Raw genomic sequence first — 20,037 nt, forward strand, 5'->3', positions numbered from 1 at the left:
GTAAACCCCGACCCCCTGATCCCTACTGCACCCCTGCCCCAGCCTAGAGCCTGCACCATGCACCTAAGCTCCCTCCTAAAGCCTGCACCCCTTACCCCCTCCTGCACCCAAGCTCCCTCCCACACCCAAACTCCCTCCCAGAACCTGCCCCTCTCCCCTTCCCACATCCAAACTCCCTCCCAGAGCCCGATCTTGCACCCACTCCCAAACTCCCTCCCAGATTCCAACACCCCGCCCACTCTCAAACTACCTCCCAGACCGTGCACCCCCTCCTGCACAGAGCCTGCACCCCCTCCCACACTCCAACCCCCTGCCCCAGCCTGGTGAAAGTGAGTGAGGGTGAGAGAGAGACGGACGGAGGGGAGATAGAGTGAGCAGGGGCAGGGCCTCGGAGAAGGGGAGGGACAGAGGCATGGTCTATGGGAAAGGGCGGGGCAAGGGTCTTTGGGTTTGCGTGATTAGACAGTTGGCAACCCTACCAGGTGGGCATGTGGAAGCACAGCCAGCAGCTCGCTGGGCACTAGCCAGCGCAGACACAGCACAGACCAAATGTCAGGTGGACTGTTCTGCCCTGGGGCCCGGAATTGCTGTCAGCAGCCTGCATCCCAGAATTATGTTTGCTTTTTTTGCAGCAGTGTTACACTGTTGACTTATATTTAGCTTGTAATCCAGTATGACCCCGTGTTACACTGTTGACTCATTCAGCTTTTGATCCACTATGACTCCCTTTCTGCAGTACTCCCTCTTAGGCAGTCATTTCCCATTTTGTATGTGTGCAACTGATTGTTCCTTCGAAGTGGAGTATTTTGCATTTGTCCTTCTTGAATTTCATCCTATTTACTTCAGACCATTTCTCCAGATCATTTTGAATTTGAATCCTATCCTCCAAAGCACTTCAATTTCCTCCCCCCACAGCTTGGTATCATCTGCAAACTTTATAAGTTTACTCTCTATGCCATTATCTAAATCATTGATGCTAAATCTTAATTTCTGTCTTCCTCTATCATTGGCGTTATCACTAGCTACTTTAATATAACCATATACCATCATTATACTTTTGTTTTCTGTAATTTATACATTACATACACAAAGTGTTTGTATAATAATATTATCAAGTTACATGTACTGTACTTGGGCAGCAGCTAATTACTGTCCAGGACCCCGATCGTCCAGGGTGGCAGTGGAGCCTAACAGTTAAACGTTTAGCTGGTAAAATATTAATAGTTTAAAGGTTTACTGTTTTTAAAAGTTATTTACATCCTTAGCCCATGCCTGACAGAAGTGGGACAAATGGTCTGCAAATAAGGGGGAATAAGTGTCGAATCTGAATGTTCCGTCTCTGAGGGTGGTCTCAGTGCTGCCTCCATGAAGATGGACTTCAGCCTAGTGTCCCAATCTTTTTTGGTCCGGGGCTTGAAGTCCCTGAAGATCTTGCAGCATTCCTGAATGTGAGCTTCCCCCAGGCACTTATAGCAGCTGGAATGGGGGTCGTTCAGAGGCATAGCCTTGTTACAAGGAGGCGCAAGGCTTGAAACCCAGTGACCAAAGCATGCCCCAGCACTGGGGGAGGAGAAGAAACTAACTCTAACTACTAATAAAACTTAACTATGTAAACCAACTACATACAATAATAGAGAAATAAAGTCCACTGAGAGAAGTACTTGCAAAGCAAGGAAAGAGTAGTTCCAGGGACAGTCAAGGGCAGTAAGAAGGAACTGAGGGAGTGTGGGGTCAGTGCGGCCCTTTATACCGGTGCTACGAGCGTGCAACACCAGAGGGTGCAGAGCTGACCCGATGGACACCACTGAGGGAAAAATTTCAAGTATCTATGCTCAGAGCAAGCAAACACATACATTGGAATGGACATGTACAATCACACGAAGAAGAATATGGTGTTATGCACTTTAAAGGATATTGATTGTATTATTTTTACTGTATTTACACGTTGACCGGGTAAGACCTTCAGTGTCAGAACATAAAATCTGTAATGCTTTTCTCCTTTATATCTGACCACAGCCTCAATCCCCAAGTTATAAAATTAACTTCTTGGTAAAGGTGAATATCCAGATAAGAGTTCAAACTAGACCAAGACAGAAATTCTTGCAATTTCTAGGGTCAGATATAGGCTTTAAATGGGAAAATGGAGACCTAAAACACTTACGGCTGGTCTACACTGGGAACTTATGTGGGTATTGCTCCATCTCTTAGGGGCGTGAAAAATCCACACTCGACATATGTAGCTATACCAACCTAACCCCTGGTGTAGACAGCGGTAGGTCAACAAAAGAATTTTTCGGTTTATCTCGTTACCGCCTTTCAGAGAGATGGATTACATACACTGATGGCAGCATAGGTAGCGTCTACACTGAAGTGCTACAACAGTGCAGTAGCAGCACTGCAGCTGTGCCCCTGAAGCAGTTTAAGTGTAGACATACCCTTAGATATGATTGATCTTCATTTTCTGAAGAATTAAGTCAAAAGTAACCATGACAATATCTGAAATATGAACAACTAGGCAACTTTCCTGATGTCCCTCTAATTTTAAAAGTATGTTTTCATCATGCCTTAAGGTAGTCAGTTCCTTTCCCCTTTTTGTTTATGCTTATTACTTTAAAAAACCTGGACCCTTCAAATTCACATATTTCTTCAGGAAGACAGGAGAGGAAAATTTGATTGTCTGTAAAGAGAGCATATCTTCTGACAAACAAACAGATTCCAGTTTTCTATTACAATGTGTGGGCTGGTATGTTGGTGCAACAGCCCCTCCTCTGGCCAGGCAGAGCATTGCACCAGAGTTCACTCAGTCTGGCAGGGCTGTCAGTCAGTTCCTCGTGCCCAGGGGGTCTGAAAATCCTCCTCCATTCTTAAGTTTCTCAGGTTGTTTGTGGGGGAACCCAGACCTGCCCATTCCAGTGGGCTCCAGCTCAGAGCCCTTAAACTAGAGAGGCAGAATCAGGACTCAACAACTCCAGCCGTGCCCTGAGCAACTTCCTACCTACTCTGGTTTCCGTAGGCTTTTCAGCCTGTTGGTCCAGCCATCCCTTCTCAAGCTGCGGTCTCTGAGTGGCTGGCAGGAGTTCCCTTATCCAGCCTGCTTGCTGCTCTGGCAGCACCCCTGCTTCCCAGCTCTTTTATTCTCCCAGCTGCTGTGAGGCTGACAATCAACAACTGGCCAGCAGTACCTGCATTAACCCCCTGGCTGTTGGGCCAGTATGGGGTATATATACCTTACCCTGAGGGAATTGTGCCAAAAATTAAAAATTCTGCACACAATATTTTAAAATTCTGCAAAATTCTGCACATTTTATTTGTCAATAAATAAATGTGGCTCCAGCATGGCAGTGGAGAGCACAGGGCACTGGCTGCACTGAGGTGGGAGATCATCCTGAAGCCCCCACTTCCCCTAGTACAGGGACTTGGCAGTGAGGCTGCACCTGACCCTGACACAGTGCAAGGGCTGGGCCTGCCCCGGAAACACCCCGGGGCCCTGTCCCTCTCTGCCAGGTGCACCAGGTGTGGTAGGCAGGCTCAGCCCAGCAGGATCCAAGTGTGGAGGGGCTTAGTCACCCCCCTTCCCGCATTTCCCCCATCCCCGCTTATCCAGCCCCACCGCAGGAAGTCACTGTTCCACAGAAAATAGGAAGGCTCCCAGAACACAGAAGGGCAGCACCACTGGCAAGAGGACCCAGGAAGCTGCGTTCAGCTGCAGAGTCAGCAGAGCCCAAGATGAGAGGCAGCAGAGCCCAAGATGAGAGGCAGCCTCCGAGTTGGGCAGCTCTGCATTTGTAGAAATGAGGAGGGAGGGGGCAGTGGCACATAACCCTGTGTGCCCCCTCCATGCATCGCCTTTGTTTGGGGAGCAATCCCTCCCAAAACTGCACTCATGGTCCCCCCCCCCACCCTGAGGCTTCCCTGCTGTTTTCTGCAGGGAAAAGCAAGAAATCGTGGGGGTGGGGGGTAGGGTGTTTTCTGCTGCAGGCGAGCAGTCCTGCAGAATCCCCCCAGGAGTACAGTCAATGGCACGCACAAACGCCCAGTCCCCCTTCCCCGTCTCTAAGGTTGCTCCAGGCATGTTGAAACAGACCCGCTGCCTGGGCAGAGGCGCGTGTCCCCCAACCAATTTTTTTTTACATTTTTCTGTGTGGAGGGGGCACAGGAAAATGAGGGCCATATGAATTTTGCGCCCCCACATCAGCATAGAATCCCCCTAGGAGTAATACCCGAGGACACAATGTATTACATGGTTTTCTCTTGAGACAGGTCTCCTATGGACACTGTCCTAGTCATAGTACATAAGGCACCCAATGTGGATCCATAAAGAAAAGCAAGCCATTCCCTTCCATACCATTCCCTCTGTTGCTGCTTAGGTTCCATAGGTTATAGATGTACACAGAAAACATCACTAATTATTGGGGGGTATCAAAAGAGTCTGGTTTTATTTAGCAGTAAAACTAACATTTTATCCCTTGCTAGAGGAAGTTTCAATATGCTTGGATAATTCAACCCCAACATTTGGAGGCAAACCAATAATGTAACAGAAAAGGGTGTTCTATTCTTACCCACAATAACACTTTAAAGACATATGAGGAATAGCTGTAAAAAGCTGACTTTCAAACATATCTATTTTGGGAATACTACAAATCAATCGATTTTTACCAATTTCATAATGTAATCTATGTTTGTTAAAACAAACAAAAAAAAAAAATTAGGCAATATGCCAGAACTGAATCAAAGAAAGCCACAGTTAAAAAAAAAAAAAAAAAAAAAGTCCAGAGGCACTTAAAACAAATGGAACTAGCATTTAAGGATCTTACTTATCATACAACAGAGAAACAAAATTAGACAAGTATAAAATGTGTATCTCAAAGTACATCTCAAATAGGATATGTCTATACTAAAGACCTTACAGTGGCACAGCTGTACCGCTGCAGCTGCACTGCTGTAAGGTCTCCCATGCTGGCATAATTAAACCACTCCCCAGTGAGCAGCAGCATCTATGTCAGCAGGAGAGCATAAGAAACAACGTTTGACATAATGCTGTCCACACCGTCACTTCTATCAGTGAAATTTATGTCGGTCAGGAGTGTGTTTTTACTGACAAAAGTGCTACTGTAGACACAGCTTATTTGTTTTAACCAGAATTGTTTATATTGGGCACACCAACCAACAGATCCCAATGAATCACAAAACCATGGCTTCTTACAAGCCTCACTGGTAGCAAAATGTCTGGTGCTAAAACACCTACAGCTTCCAGGACAGAAAATTGGTACAGTGAATTTAATGATATTGCAGCTGTGTATAGCATGTAAGAGAGAGGGAAAAGGCCAAACCTGCCCCCCGCAAAAAAAACACACCTGTTTGCATTGTTCTTTTCTCTCTCTCTGAGTCCTTTAAAAACATAACTAGTTGGGCTCTTCAGGGGACAGACTGTGTTTTTTGCATAACAAGATCCTGATCCTGCCTGTTTTGCCTCTGGTCTCTGTCATAAAAGACAGTTACCTTTTCCATAACTGGTGTTCTTCGAGATGTGTTCTTCATGTCTATTCCACAACAGGTGTGCATGCTCGCCACGTGCACCAGTGCCAGAAGTTTTTCCCCTACCAGTACCCATGGGGGGAGCGCCCTCTGCAACCCCTGGAATGACGCCTGCCTGGCGCAGTATAAGGGGAGCTCCGTGCTTCCCCCACCCTCAGTTCCTTCTTGCCAGACAACTCTGACAGAGGGGAAGGAGGGTGGGATGTGGAATAGACATGAGTAACATCTCGAAGAACACCAGTTATGGAAAAGGTAACTGTCTTTTCTTCTTCGAGTGATTGCTCATGTGTATTCCACAATAGGTAATTCCAAGCTATATCGGTTGGAGGTGGGTAGGAGTTCACAAGTTCCCAGGACGGAGGAGAGCCCTGCCGAACCCAGCATAATCTCTGGTTTGGCGGACAATCGCATAGTGCAAGGTGAACATGTGAACCGAAGACCACGTGGCGGCCCTACATATGTCCTGGATGGGGACGTGGGCCATGAAGGCATGGAGGACACCTGTCAGCTCATAGCAGGAGTGGAATCATGAAGTGATCCAATTGGAAAGCTGCTGAGTGGAAATCGGCTGGCCCCTCGCATGCTCAGCCGAGGCGACGAACAGTTGCAAGGACTTTCTGAACGGTTTGGTCCGCTCAAGGTAGAAAGCCACAGTCCGCCGCACACTGAGCATGTGGAGATGGTGCTCCTCACTGGACGCGTGAGGCTTTGGGAAGAGGACAGGGAGAAAAATGTCCTGACCCATGTGGTAGGTGGAGACCACCTTCAGGACGAATGTGTGGTGTGGGCGGAGCTGGACCGTGTCCTTATGAAAGACCGTGTATGGAGGCTCGGAGGTCAGGGCCCTGAGCTCCGAGCCGCCATGGCCAACGTGATTGCAACCAGGAAAGCCACCTTCCACGAGAGGTGAGACCAGGAGCACGTGGCCAGTGGTTCAAACGGGAACCCCATGAGATGAGCCAACACCAGGTTTAGGTCCCACTGCAGGACCGGGGGTCTAGAATACAGAAAAAGATGGTCCAACCCCTTAAGGAACCAGCCAGTCATAGCATGGGAAAATACCATGTGCCCTTGCACCAGAGGATGGAAGGCCGATATGGCTGCCAGGTGCACCTTGACTGACGAGGGCGCCAGGCCCTGGGCCCTCAGGTGGAAGAGGTAATCAAGGATAAGCTGGATCAGGGCCGCCACCGGGGAGACCTGATCCGCCGCCCATCTAGAGAACCGGGACCACTTCACCAAATAAGCACAGCAAGTGGAGGGCCGTCGACTTTCGAGTAGGACGTGCTGAACCTGTTCTGAGCACGTCCTTTCCTCTCCGCCTAACCACTGAGCAGCCATACCGTGAGGTGAAGCGCCACTAGGTTGGGATGGAGGAGGCGGCCCTGGTCCTGAGAGAGCAGGTCTGGGCAGAGGGGCAACAGCCATGGTGGAGCTACCGCCAGGCCCATGATGGCCCCGTACCAACGCTGCCTGGGCCAAGCCGGGGCAATCAGGAGGATCCGGGCCCTATCTATCTGTCTTCAAATCTGTCCAGGACCCTGCTGATTAGAGGGAACGGGGAAAAGGCGTAGAGAAGCTGGCCTGACCAGGACAGGAAAAAGGCATCAGAGACAGGGCCCCTCCCTAAGTCCCCCCCGGAGCAGAACCAGGGGCATCACCACTTCTGTCAATTCGCGAATAGGTCCACCTGGGGAGTTCCCCACCTTCGGAAGAGCCGGTGGGCCACTTCCGGGTGGAGGGACCACTCGTGTTGCGAGGAAAAGTCCCTGCCCAAGCGATCCAACCTCTCGTTCCGGGCGCCCAGAAGGTGGAAGGCCTTCAGGTGGATGTCGTGGGCTATACAGAAGTCCCACAACCTGAGGGCTTTGTGGCAGAGGGCAAAGGATCGGGCCCCGCCTTACCTGTTGATATAGAACATTGAGGCCATGTTGTCCGTGAGGACACTGACTACCTTGCCTTCCAGGTGAGAGTGGAAGGCTGGGCATGCCAGACGCACCGCCCTCAGCTCCCTGACGTTTATATGTAGGTTCAAGTCTTGAGCCGACCACAGGCCTTGGGTCTGAAAGTTCCCCACATGGAGCCCCCAACCCAGGTCCGACGCATCGGACACCAGCTCCAATGATGGGGCCCTGTCCCTAAAAAAGGAGGCATGTTGTTTGGGGCGGACCACCACCGAAGGGAGGTGATCACAGAGTCCAGCATGGTGAGGACCTTGTCCATCCTGTCCATGGCCTGGGAGAACTTTGAGGCCAACCAGAGCTGGAGGGGCCTCATCCTGAGTCTCGCGTAACGGACCACATATGTGCAAGCCGACATGTGGCCCAAGAGTTGCAGGCAAACCCTGGCTGTTGTCACCGGGAACCTTGTGACTGAGTCGATGAGACCTTTCAGAGTCTCGACTCTGTCTGGGAGGAGAGAGGCGCTGGCCGACACTGCATCCAGGAGTGCCCTGATAAACTCTATGCGTTGGACCGGGACGAATGTGGACTTGGTGTTCTTTACCAACAGGCCCAAGGCGGTGCACGTGGTCAGGAGGAGTGCCACGTGATCCCTCACCTGCAACCGGGAGGTGCCCTTGACAAGCCAATCGTCCAGACAGGGAAATATCTGGACCCCCCTGTCATCTGAGGTAGGCTGCTATCACCGACATGCATTTTGTAAACATCCTGGAGGCAGTGGACAGACCAAACGGGAGGACCGTGAATTGGTAATGATTCTGTCCCACCACAGAATGGAGGAAGCTCCTGTGCCCCTTGAATACGTGGATGTGGAAGTACACGTCCTGTAGATCAAGGGCAGCGTACCAGTCCCCTGGATCTAGGGAGGAGATGATGGAGGCCAGGGAGACCATGCGGAACTTGAGTTTCACCATGTACTGCTTCAGACCTCGCAGGTCCCGGATGGACCTGAGCCCCGCTTTGGCCTTCGGGATAAGGCAATAACAGGTGTAATACCCCTTGCCTATGAACTCCTCGGGCACCACCTCTATCATTCCTAGTCCTAGGAGCCACCCCACCTTCTGCTCAAGCAGCATTTCATGTGAGGGGTCCCCCAAGAGGGACGGGGGTGGTTGGGTGGGAAGGAAGTAAACTGGAGGGTGTAACTCCGGGAGATGGTGTTGAGGACCCATCAGTCCGAGGTTCACTGTGACCATTCTGGGAGGAAAGCACACAACCGGTTGGAGAAGGGGAGCTTTATTGGGGGTGGATCCCTGGTGAGGACTGGCAGGGTGCCCCCAAGCGTCCCGTCAAAAATGCCTTTTCTCCGCCTGCTTGCCCTTGGAGGACCCAAGCTGCAGGGTAGGCCGAGACTGCCTCTGAGGGCGTCTCTTATAGTCTCGCTGCTTCTTATGGACGGCCTCATACTTCGGGAGGGCGGCCTGGGCAGGAGTCTGCTGCAGCTTGAACTTAGGTTTTGCCAGAGCCGGGACAGAGGCCCAGAGTCTGGAGAGTCGTGCAGGAGTCTTTCATGCCATGCAGCCTTGTATCCGTTTCCTCCGCAAACATAGCCTTCCCGTCAAACCGGAGATCCTGCATGGAAAACTACGCCCCGCTGGACAGCCCAGAGAGCAGGAGCCAGACGCCCGTCTCATGGACACTGCGGAGGCCACTGATCGTGTGGCCATGGCCACAGCATCTGAGGCTGCCTACAGGGACACCCTAGCGGCCGCTACCCCTTCCTCCACTAGCGCCCTGAACTCCTTCCTATTGCACTCCTGGAGGGAGTCCTCAAACTTGGGCAGGGAGCCCCACAGACTGAATTCGTACCGGCCCAGAAGAGCCTGATGGTTTGCCACTCGTAACTGGAAGCTCGAAGACTAATACATTTTCCTTCTGAAAGAGTCCAGTCTCCAAGAGTCTTTGTTCTTTGGGGTTGGGGCTGGTTAACCTTGCTGTTCCCTGTAGTTGACCAACTCGACCACCAGGGAATTGGGCGCCAGGTGGGTCTACAGATACTCATGCCCTTCAGTGAGTACAAAGTACTTGTGTTCCGCCTTTTTAGAGATGGGGGCCAATGAGGGTGGTGTTTGCCACAGGGCATTTGAAATCTTAGCCACCCCTACATGGAGAGGCAGGGCCACCATACCCGGTGCCGATGAGGACAACACGTTAAACAGGGAGTCTGAGGGCTCCTCCATCTCCTCTGCTTGGAGGTGGAGGCTTGCTGCCACCCTCTTTAAGAGTTCTTGGTGGGCCCTGAAGTCCTCCTGCGGGCGGGGTGAGGAGGCCGGCACAGTGCTCTGGGTGTCGGCCAGCACCGGAGGGTCCACCACCTGGTCTGACTCTGGGCACGGTGCTGAGGATGTACGTCCCACCGACTCCTTTCTCGGGGGTCTGGAGAGGGAGGCTGATGGTGCTTTCGACGCCCCGGCCACCGAGCAAGCTCCCACTGCGGGCTGCGCCAGAGGCCATGGCGCCCACTGGTACCATTGGACTGGCCACGATGCTCAGTGCCACTGTACCTGCTGTGGCACTGGTGGGGCCAGCTGTTCGGGTTGGCTGGCCTGGCCCATTGAAGAACAGCTATGAACGGAGACCGGGTTGGCATAAGATCTGCTGCTATCTCTGGACTGGGAGGAGTGGCGGTGCCGGGATCTATGACGGCGATCTTGACGAGGAGGACCGGTACAGACAGTAACAGCTGCTCTGCAAATGTCCTCGACGGGCGGATCTGCGATGGCGATCGATGCCTGGGGCTGCGGTGCCTTGGTGGAGACTTGGAGCAGGAGTCCGAGCGGGAATGGCGTTGACGACTGTGCTGTGACCGACTGCAGTACCCTCTCCGAGACAAGGACCGTTGGAGACGCCCGCCGTGGTCCCGTCGATATTCGGTCCTTGAGGACGAGTGGTGCAGAGAGTCCTGGCCTGACAGAACCCAGCCAGACAGTCTGGTCGGTGTCGAGGGCGATGCACATGGACTCTGCCCCGAACGGTCGCTGAGTGGTGAACGGTATCGGGAACGTTCCCTCGACCAAGACCGGGCTGGAGGCAACTGCGGCGATCCCAACAGCAGCTTGCCTACGGAGCGTGGGGCTGACATTGGCGGCGCTCCGGGCACCGGCATGGATGTAACATCTTGGGCCGGCTGGAGGGCTTCAGGCGTAGATGGCATCCGGACATCCAGAGAGGCCTGTTCCGAAGGGGCTGGGCTACTCCGCTCAACGTGAGTCGGAAGCCTGGGGCCCAGTGGGGATCGAGAACTTCCCGACATCGGCCTATCCTCTGTCCCAGACTTCCCTCGGTGCCACTGAGAAGAGGGAGTCTTCCTGGCCCTCTTGGTGTAACCCGTGGATGGGGAGTCGATGGCACTGGAGAGTCGCCGCGTACCGACGCCGCGGTCCCAGGTATTGGTTTGGAGTGGTGTGACAGTCAGGATCAGCGCCGACTCCATCAGGATGGCCTGGAGCCTGATGTCCCTTTCTCTTTTGGTCCGAGGCTTAAACGACTTGCAAATCTTGCACCTTTCGCTGATATGGGTTTCTCCCGAACAGTGCAAACAGTCTGTGTGCGGGTCACTTCTTGGCACAGAATGCCTAGAAGAGCCACATGACTTAAACCCCGGGGGAGCGGGGCATGCCCCGGCCTGGGCTCACTGACTAACTAAACAGCTAACTAGCTACAAGTACCAACACTGAATGAACTAACAGTTCTGGGGACGAGCTACAACAAAGCTGGAGCAGAGCAGTTCTGATGCACCTTCACTGGCGGCAAGAAGGAACTGAGGGTGGGGGAGGCGCGCAGCTCCCCTTATACCGCGCCAGGAAGGCACTTCCCCCTACAGGTACTGCTAGGGGAAAAACTTCCAGCACCAGTGCACATGGCGAGCACGCACACCTATTGTGGAATACACATGAGCAATCACTCAAAGAAGAATATACACATGCAACAATATAATAAGGAATGGTGATGTGTATAGGTGAGTCTAGTCGCCCAAAGACTGTTTAGACTGATATAATTGCTATGATAATTTTCTGGCTCTGTATGGTACTTTTCTGTCTGATGTGCTATGTTCTGCTATGTGTCATCTTTCCCTCTTTTCTTATGGTTTGTTTCTCTTTTTCTCAGAGTTTTCTTACAACAAAGCAACGAGCAAAAGTAAAACATTACTCTCTCTCCCGTACCCACCTCTATATTTTTTCTTACTGTGGCGGAGTGCCAGCTCTGCCACAGTTAAGGACAAGACCAGCTTTCTGTGTAAAGCTTGACTGTTTTAAAGTGCGATATAATCCACATGGTTACTTGGATTGCCTTCAAATTTGGTGTGCCGCATGACGGTGTGGGGTTCAGTTACTGAACCAAATGTGGAGCCATTTGATCAAGAGATTTCCAAGATGCAGCCCCTGGACAAAAACAGCTTTTCTAAAGGTTGAAATATTTTTGCAACTTTTTTTGTGCACAGATAAGAGGTCAAACTATGGCTCAGATCATTGCATCAGAGTCTCAAATGCTCGAGAGGTACCCCAACAGAGTGCATGCCACCTACTAGCCCTATGGAGGAAATCAAATTACAATGTTATTAGCCAAGGAGTTTGGTTTTCCTGCTAGGCGGGCACTGAGCAGTTTTAAGGCTCACATGCTAAACGGATTACACGGTGCATGTGCAGAGATAGCGGTTAATGGGGTTGAAAGCTAGCTATGACTCTCAGGACCTGAATAGCTCAAGGGGGAACGTTACAGTCATTGAACCTGAGCAACATCCAGGCGAGGCAGAAATCTGAAGTTTAAAAAAGGAGACATGTTGCTCAAATCTGCTTCTGTCAAAGGGTGTTTCCTCTTTGGGGGAAATATAATCTGAGTACAGCAGAATATTCAGTAGCCAATGAAACTATTTTAAAAACAAAATAATTTATATATGTACATTCTCACTGGGATGAGAGGGTGATTAACGGTGGAACAATAGGTGACAATAGGGGGAGAAGGGTTTGGGGTGCAGCAAGGGGAGGGGTGATTATGAGTAGGGAGGGGGTCAGGTGATGGCAATGGGTGGGAGCTTGGTGAAGCAGGAGGAGAGGATGGATACTGGGAAAGGGGACATGGGGGTGAGTGACAGGAGGTGAATAGGAGCAGGGGCTCCTGTCATCCCCACATTGTCCCCTCCTGTGTCCCAGAATTTTGTTGGGAGGTGGGGTGCTGCCCATCTACTGTGGTCTGACCCCCCCGTAATACCCCTATCTCCCTCTTGTGTGAAAGGTTCTGTGGTGTCCCTTGCCCTTCTGGGGTTACCTGAGTCCCTCTCCCTATTCTACCATGTGAGCTGGGACTTGGGGGTGCTTGCCCTTTCCTTGTCCCTCATGTGAACCAGGATCTGGAAAAGCCCTTCCCACTGGGTGGAGAGATGAGAATATGCATCCTGGGATCATGAGCCAAAAACATGTTTCTGACACGGGGTAAGGAGTTGAGAATGGACATGCTTGATGGATCTCACAGACTATCCAGCACCGGACAGGGAAGGGGAACAACTACTGATATGAATAGAGGAGTTGACACATCTCAGAGCTATTGTTCTGAGATGTATTAATCTTCATAGGGTGTTCTCATTCAGCTGAGACCATCACATTCACACCTCTCAAAATCTCCTCTACTTGCAGGGATTACCTTTTGCTGCAGACCCCCATGTAGCTAAGCATTTGATGATGATTAATTTCATAAATAGTATAGCAGAGCTCTGTTGAAGTTAAGACTGAGAAAATGTTTTCTGTTTAAAGAACGATTTTTCTAAGTGTTCTACCATCCAAATGCGTACCTGGATTGTCTTGATAGTTACTGTGTCACTATGGGGCCATGGGGTATGGTTAAGTTATTAAAATTTAGCGTAATTTGAGTAAGAGGTTCCTGAGATACCGCCCCCATGCCTTCCTTCCAAAACAAAAGCTTTTCTTCAAAGTTCACAGATTCTACCTTTTTGTATGTATTTTGTATGTGTGCATGCGTGCACAAGTGTGTTGTGCATCTGGCTTATAAAATATAAATTGCTTAATTGGACTGGAAGGGGAGGGTGAGCTGTCTGGCTGGGAGAGTACATGTTGTGGGGAATAGTGGGGGAGGGAGGGAGGCATAACAGTCACCAATCACAAGCTTAAATTACTGTAACCACCATGTAATACAACTGTCACGCTCTCGGGACCCAGACCATGTCTAAGATTTCTCTCAGCAGCTTATTAGCAACTACACACTTCAAACATTTCAAAGCACATCCATTATCCCCATTCTACTGAAACAAAGTGTACAGGGGAGAGGACTCATACAGCAGTATGAGGACTCATACATATATTATCCCCATTCTACTGCAACAAAGTGTACTTGGGACTCATACAGCAAATGTGTGACCTAGCAGGTAGGACAGTGGACTGGGACTTAGAAAACCTGGGTTCTGTTCCCAGCTCTGCCACTAGCCTGCTAGAGGACTTTGGCCAAGTCACTTCAGCTCTTTGTGACTCACTATCTCCATGTGTACAAAGGGAATAATGACGTTTCTCTCCTTGAGATCTACTGATGAAAATCACTTTGTAAGAACTAGGTATTATTAACATTATTTGCTCATAAGAGTGTCTGAAGTGCACATCTATAGGACAATTAAAAACTACCAACAGCATTTTTCTCTTTTTGTTTTCTCAAAACCAGAAAATTAAATGGTAAAAAAACTTAGTTAATCCATAGTTAAGTTTGCCTGGCGATAGCTTGTGCCCTTCCAGAACACAGAGTTCAGAAAAACTCAAACTTGTGAAAACTAGGAAATATAGAGTTAAGGTATGCATCCACAGAATGCTAACTCTGCCCTCTTTGAGTGATGCCCCAATACACCTATTACACACACACACACACTCTCTGCCTTTACCCTGTACAAGAACAAGAGGCATTTACACTTCTACAGTTAAGCCTACTCCACAGAAAGAACACATCTGCTAAATTTTACAAGTCCCTTCAATCCCTTTTACAACACCTTTACCCTTATGTACACAATGACATCTAAGACTATACTTTCACTTATACCTCATTAGTGTGGTCTGAATTTAATCTCCCACCTGATTTCTACACAATGCAATGCTGAAAGGAAGCATACTAGATCTCTCACAGTAGCATGCACCTTTCCTTTGATCACACACACACACACACACAGGGGTCGGGAGAGGGCCTCACACACATCCCCAGAGAGACACGGTCCCCTCATTTGTCTCGTATCACAATTACAACTCTTCCAAGCTGCTCTATCTTATTTCTCTACCATTCACTACAGCTACACCTAACACAGTGAATACAGCTGGAGTATATGCAAATAATCATCAGTGGCTCTTACCTGCTTCAGGGAGGCAGAGTTAAGGTTGCACAGATGTGTACCTTTAACACTATTTCCTGGTTTTAACAAGTTTGAGTTTTGTTGAACTCAGTGTTCTGGAAGTGCACAAACTATTGCCAGGAAACCTTAACTCTGGGTTAAAAAAGTTTTAAGTCATTTAATTTAACTCTAGTTAGTGTTCTTATATACAGCAAAAACATGTAATAAAAACTGATGAAGGGGGAGGCTGTGCTATAAAAGGCTCTTAATGATCTAAATATAAGTCTACATACCTTTATTTTAGTGTTTTCTATCAAATGCTGAGCCATTGATTTTATCAGAACTTCAAAGAAAAACCACGAATACTGAAAAGAAAACGAAATTATTGCGTTATATAAAACTGCAAAACTAGTCTAAAATTTCCAAAACTAAATTAGCCTTTTTGCAGCCAATGACAACCTGGATGCAATTAACTATTTACAACATCTGCTAGGAAAGAGATGACATATTGTTTCTTAACGGTTCAGTTCTGAGGATTAGGCTCTACTTTATTAGAAACAAGAAGGAAAAAGGAAAAGTTTTTTGACAAATACCTTAAGCAGCTTGTTGCTTGTAAGAAAGTCAGCAGATGGTTTAAGAATTGTTGTCATGGATTTGGTCAGTTCTTCATGTACAGTCTTATAATCAGAAGCAATATAAGGCTCAGCTTTATAAGCATACTTGCCGGAAAAAGGAAACAGAATGTAACATGTGGAATTTAAATAAATGCAACTGTTTTTAATGTGATTAGTTTTAAAGAAGCAAACAAATTGCTTTATTTTGTATACCTTGACATATGACCTCAAGTAGATATCCAATCCTTCTTCGTGGCACTGTGCAACAATATGGATAATAACCCTAAAAAAAGATAGAAATGAACAATAAACATTATGTTCTGCTGTAACAAAAATGTTTACTTTGATTACAGATCAGTTCATTTCTGCAACTTACTACCACATGGAGAAATCTCACATGGGCACAAACCATTAATCATTTAAACACACTGGACCACTTAAATTCTTTACCTTGTCACATTGACTGTAACTTCCTCTTGAGTAGTTCTAGTGAGAACTCTAAACAATTGGTTTAGAATTGTAGGCAGGAAAGCTATCATCACATGGCTCTCCATAGCATGAAGACTCTAAGAGAAAGAAATAGAGTAGTAATATTACTTCCTTGTAGTCAAGCCATTTAACATTATTTTCAAAACTCCTCTACAATCTACTTGGAGAACTACGTTCTTAGAAAAAGAACTTTCCCCTTCAAAGAAAGGGGGAAAAGGAGGATCTGGGAAATTATAAGGCTTTTTGAAAATCTAAATACACAATATTCACCCTCTTGTCCACATGCTTGTTGACCCCCTCAAAGAATTCCAATGTTGACTATTCCCCAACAAATTATGTTCATCTATGCAACTGACAATTTTGATCTTTACGATAGTTCAACCAGCTTGCCTGGTACTGAAGTCAGACTTACCAGCCTGTAATTGCCGGAGTCACCTCTGGAGCCCTTTTTAAAACTTGGCGTCACATTAACTACCCTCCAGCCATTTGGTACAGAAACTGATTTAAATGATAGGTTACAGACTAGTTAGTAGTCTTGCAATTTCACATTGGAGTTCCTTCAGAATTCTCGGGTGAATACCATCTGGTTCTGGTGCCTTATTACTGTTTAGTTTATCAATTTGTTTCAAAACCTCCTCTAATGACACCTCAATCTGGAACAGGTCCTCAGATTTGTCACCTAAAAAGAATGGCTCAGGTTTGGGAATCTCCCTCACATCCTCAATCGTGAAGATCGATGTAAAGAATTCATTTAGTTTCTCCGCCATGGTCTTACCCTTGAGTGCTCCTTTGGCATCTCGACTGTCCAGTGGCCCCACTGGTTATTTAGCAGGCTTCCTGCTTCTGATACACAAACATTTTTTTACTATTACTTTTTGAGTCTTTGGCTAGCTGTTCTTCAAATCCTTTTTTGGCCTTCCTAACTATATTTTGATACTTCATTTGCCAGAGTTTGTGCTCCTTTCTGTTTTTCTCACTAGGATTTAACTTCCACTTTTTAAAGGGTGCCTTTTTGCCTCTCACTGCTTCTTTTACTTTGTTGTTTAGCTATGGTGGCTCTTTTTTGGTTCTGTTACTATGTTTTTTAATTTGGGGTACACATTTAAGTTGAGCCTCTATTATGGTGTCTTTAAAAAGTTTCCATGCAGCTTTGCAAGGATTTTACTTTTGGTGCTGTACCTTTTAATTTCTGTTTAACTAACCTCCTCATTTTTGTGTCGTTCCCCTTTCTGAAATTAAATGCTACAGTGTTGGGCCACTGTGTCTTTTCCCTGCTACAGGGATGTTCAATTTAATTATATTATGGTCACTATTACCAAGCGGTTCAGCTATATTCACCTCTTGGATCTGATCTTGTGCTCTACTTAGGAGTAAATCAAGAACTGCCTCTCCTCTTGTGGGTTCCAGAACTAGCTGCTCCAAGAAGCAGTCATTTAAGGTGTCAAGAAATTTTATCTCTGCATCCCGTCCTGAGGTGGTATGTACCTCAATCTGGGGTAGTTGAAATCCCCCATTATTATTGAGTTTTTTATTTTAATAGTCTCTAATCTCCTTGAGCATTTCACAGTCACTATCACCATCCTGGTCAGATGGTCGGTAATATATCCCTACGGCTATATTCTTACTATTCAAAGAGATTCTATGATACAGTTTGGTTCATTTAAGATTTTTACTTCATTTGATTCTATGCTTTCTTTCATATATAGTGCAATTCCCCCACCAGCACGACCTGTTCTGTCCTTCTGATATATTTTGTACCCTGGTCTTATTGTGTCCCGTTGATTATCCTCATTCCACCAAGTTTCTGTGATGCCTAATATATCAGTATCCTCATTTAATACAAGGCACTCTAGTTCACGCATCTTATTATTTAGACTTCTAGCATTGGTATATAAGCACTTTAAAAGCTTGTCACTTTTTAGCTGTTTCCCATTACATGATGTAATTGAATAAGACTTTTTTTCATTTGACTGTTTCTCATCAGATACCACCTGTATTTCATCTTCCATACTGAAAACTGACTATTTATTCTGACAATTAAAACTGACGATTCTCCTCCTTACTAGGACTTAGAGCAGGGGTTGGCAACCTTTGGCATGCGGTGCATCAGGGTAATCTGTTGGGGGCCACAAGACATTGTGTTTACATTGATCACCTGCAGGCATGGCCCCCCGCAGCTCCCAGTGGCCTCAGTTCGCCGGTCCTGGACAATGGGAGCTGTGGGACGCCGCGGGCTGCAGGGTCGTGCTGGCCGCCACTTCCCACAGCTCCCATTGGCCAGGAACGGTGAACCGTGTGGGGCCGTGCCTGTGGATAGTCAATATTAGCAAAATTTCTCGTGGCCCACCAGCCGATTACCTTGTATAGACTCCCCCTTTCCCAATTTCTAATAAATCTAAACCCCTCCCCCATATACCATCCTCTCATCCACACGAGACCCCGCAGTTCAGCCTAACTGGCCCTGTGAGTGGAACTGGAAGGATTTTAGGGAATGATACCATGAAGGTCCTGAACTTCAATCTCTTACCTAGCAGCCTACATTTGACCTCCAGGACCTCTCTCCTCTCCTTCCCTATGTCATTGGTACCTACATGTACCACGACCACCAGCTCCTCTCTTGCACTACACATAAGTCTACCTAGATGTCTGGAGAGATCTGCAACCTCCGCACCAGGCAGGCAAGTCACCATGCGGTTCTCCTGGTCATCGTAAACCCAGCTATCTATGTTTCTAATGACTGAATCGCCCATAACTATTACCTGTCTCTTCCTAATAAGTTCCCTCCCCCGGAGAGGTATCCTCAGTGCTAGAGGATACCACATCATCATCTGGAAGCAGGGTCCCAACTATGGGATCGTTTCCCTCTGCTCCGGGTGGGTGTTCTCCTCACCTGAGGCTTTCATCCTCCTCAGCAGCACAGAGGCTGTCAGACTGGGGATGGGACCGTCCTACTGTGTCCCAGAAAGTCTCATCTATGTACCTCTGTCTCCCTCAGCTCCTCCAGTTCAGCCACCCTGGTCTCAAAAGCCCGTACTCGGTTTCTGAAGGCCAGGAGCTCCTTGTACTGAATGCACACATATGCCACCTGCCCATAGGGCAGGTAATCATGCATGTTGCATTGGGTGCAATAAACTATGATAAAGTGCACTAGAGAACCTTTAGTGCACACCAGCAGGGTCTGCATGGACCAGTCAATGCAGTGATACTCAGACCTCAGTGGTTCAGGAGCCAAATTAGCAATCAACATTACCCAAAAGAGCCACAGTAGTGTGAGTTCATTGTTTCATTTACTACAGTGCTATATATTTATATTTAAATAGTATGACAAGAAAAATCTATATAATTTTCACAGCAAAATGACTGACCAAGTATTATTTTATCAACTACAATTGGTTAATAACATGGTAAAAGCATACTGATAGGGTAATAACTTAGACTGATTAGTAATTACATCACACCGAGTTTTAATAACATGTGCTGCAAAGAACCACAGGAGACACATTAAAGAGCCTCTTGTGGCTTAAGAGCCACAGTCTGAGTATCATTGAGTTAATACATTCACGTTACTGGGATTCAGAAATCACATCCCTGTAGTCCGCATTACTGCTCCACGTAGACAAGCCTTTAGATACAAGAAACTCTGGTTCCCCCCCCGCCAGTGTTTACTGGATAAATATCCATTTCATTTATTTTGTATCGGGAGGTTTTATTGGTGGTTATTGATTAAAATTGAAAATTGGAAGCTCTATATATTAAATATAATAATACTGCTGTGTATTTATTTGGCACTTGACATTTGATGATTTCAAAATAATGTCAGGAAAGAAGGATGGTTTTGTGGTTAATGCACTACACTGGGACACAGAAGAGCTGGCTTCAACTCTCAGCTTTTCCAGACTTTCTGCTTGACCTTGGGCAAGTCACATCATCTCTGTGTCTCAGCTCCATATTTAAAATGAAGATAATACTGTGTCCTTTTTTCCACCCTTTCTATGCCTTGCTTATTTAGACTGTAAATTCTTTAAAACAGGGATAATGTCTTACTGTGTGTATGCACAGTGCCCAGGCACAATGAAGACCTAATCTCAGTTGCAGCTTTGAGACAGTAAAGTAATAGATGATA

At 47.6% G+C, this 20,037-nt stretch overlaps 1 protein-coding gene across 17 annotated transcripts in view; it reads right to left on the reverse strand.

Annotated features, from left to right (window-relative positions):
* DOCK9 (dedicator of cytokinesis 9) overlaps positions 1-20,037 on the reverse strand; it is a 331,662-nt gene that overhangs the window by 120,503 nt on the left and 191,122 nt on the right. For all 17 annotated transcript variants that reach the window (XM_075129522.1, XM_048854041.2, XM_048854093.2 and 14 more), the window contains 4 exons: positions 15,876-15,991; positions 15,639-15,708; positions 15,405-15,530; positions 15,105-15,176 (listed from right to left, as the gene is read on the reverse strand). In XM_075129522.1, the coding sequence (XP_074985623.1) occupies positions 15,105-15,176; positions 15,405-15,530; positions 15,639-15,708; positions 15,876-15,991 (384 nt within the window). The remainder of the gene's footprint in view (positions 1-15,104; positions 15,177-15,404; positions 15,531-15,638; positions 15,709-15,875; positions 15,992-20,037) is intronic.

Source organism: Caretta caretta, chromosome 1 (genome assembly GCF_965140235.1).
Source record: "Caretta caretta isolate rCarCar2 chromosome 1, rCarCar1.hap1, whole genome shotgun sequence".
In the NCBI taxonomy this organism is placed as follows: Eukaryota; Metazoa; Chordata; order Testudines; family Cheloniidae; genus Caretta; species Caretta caretta.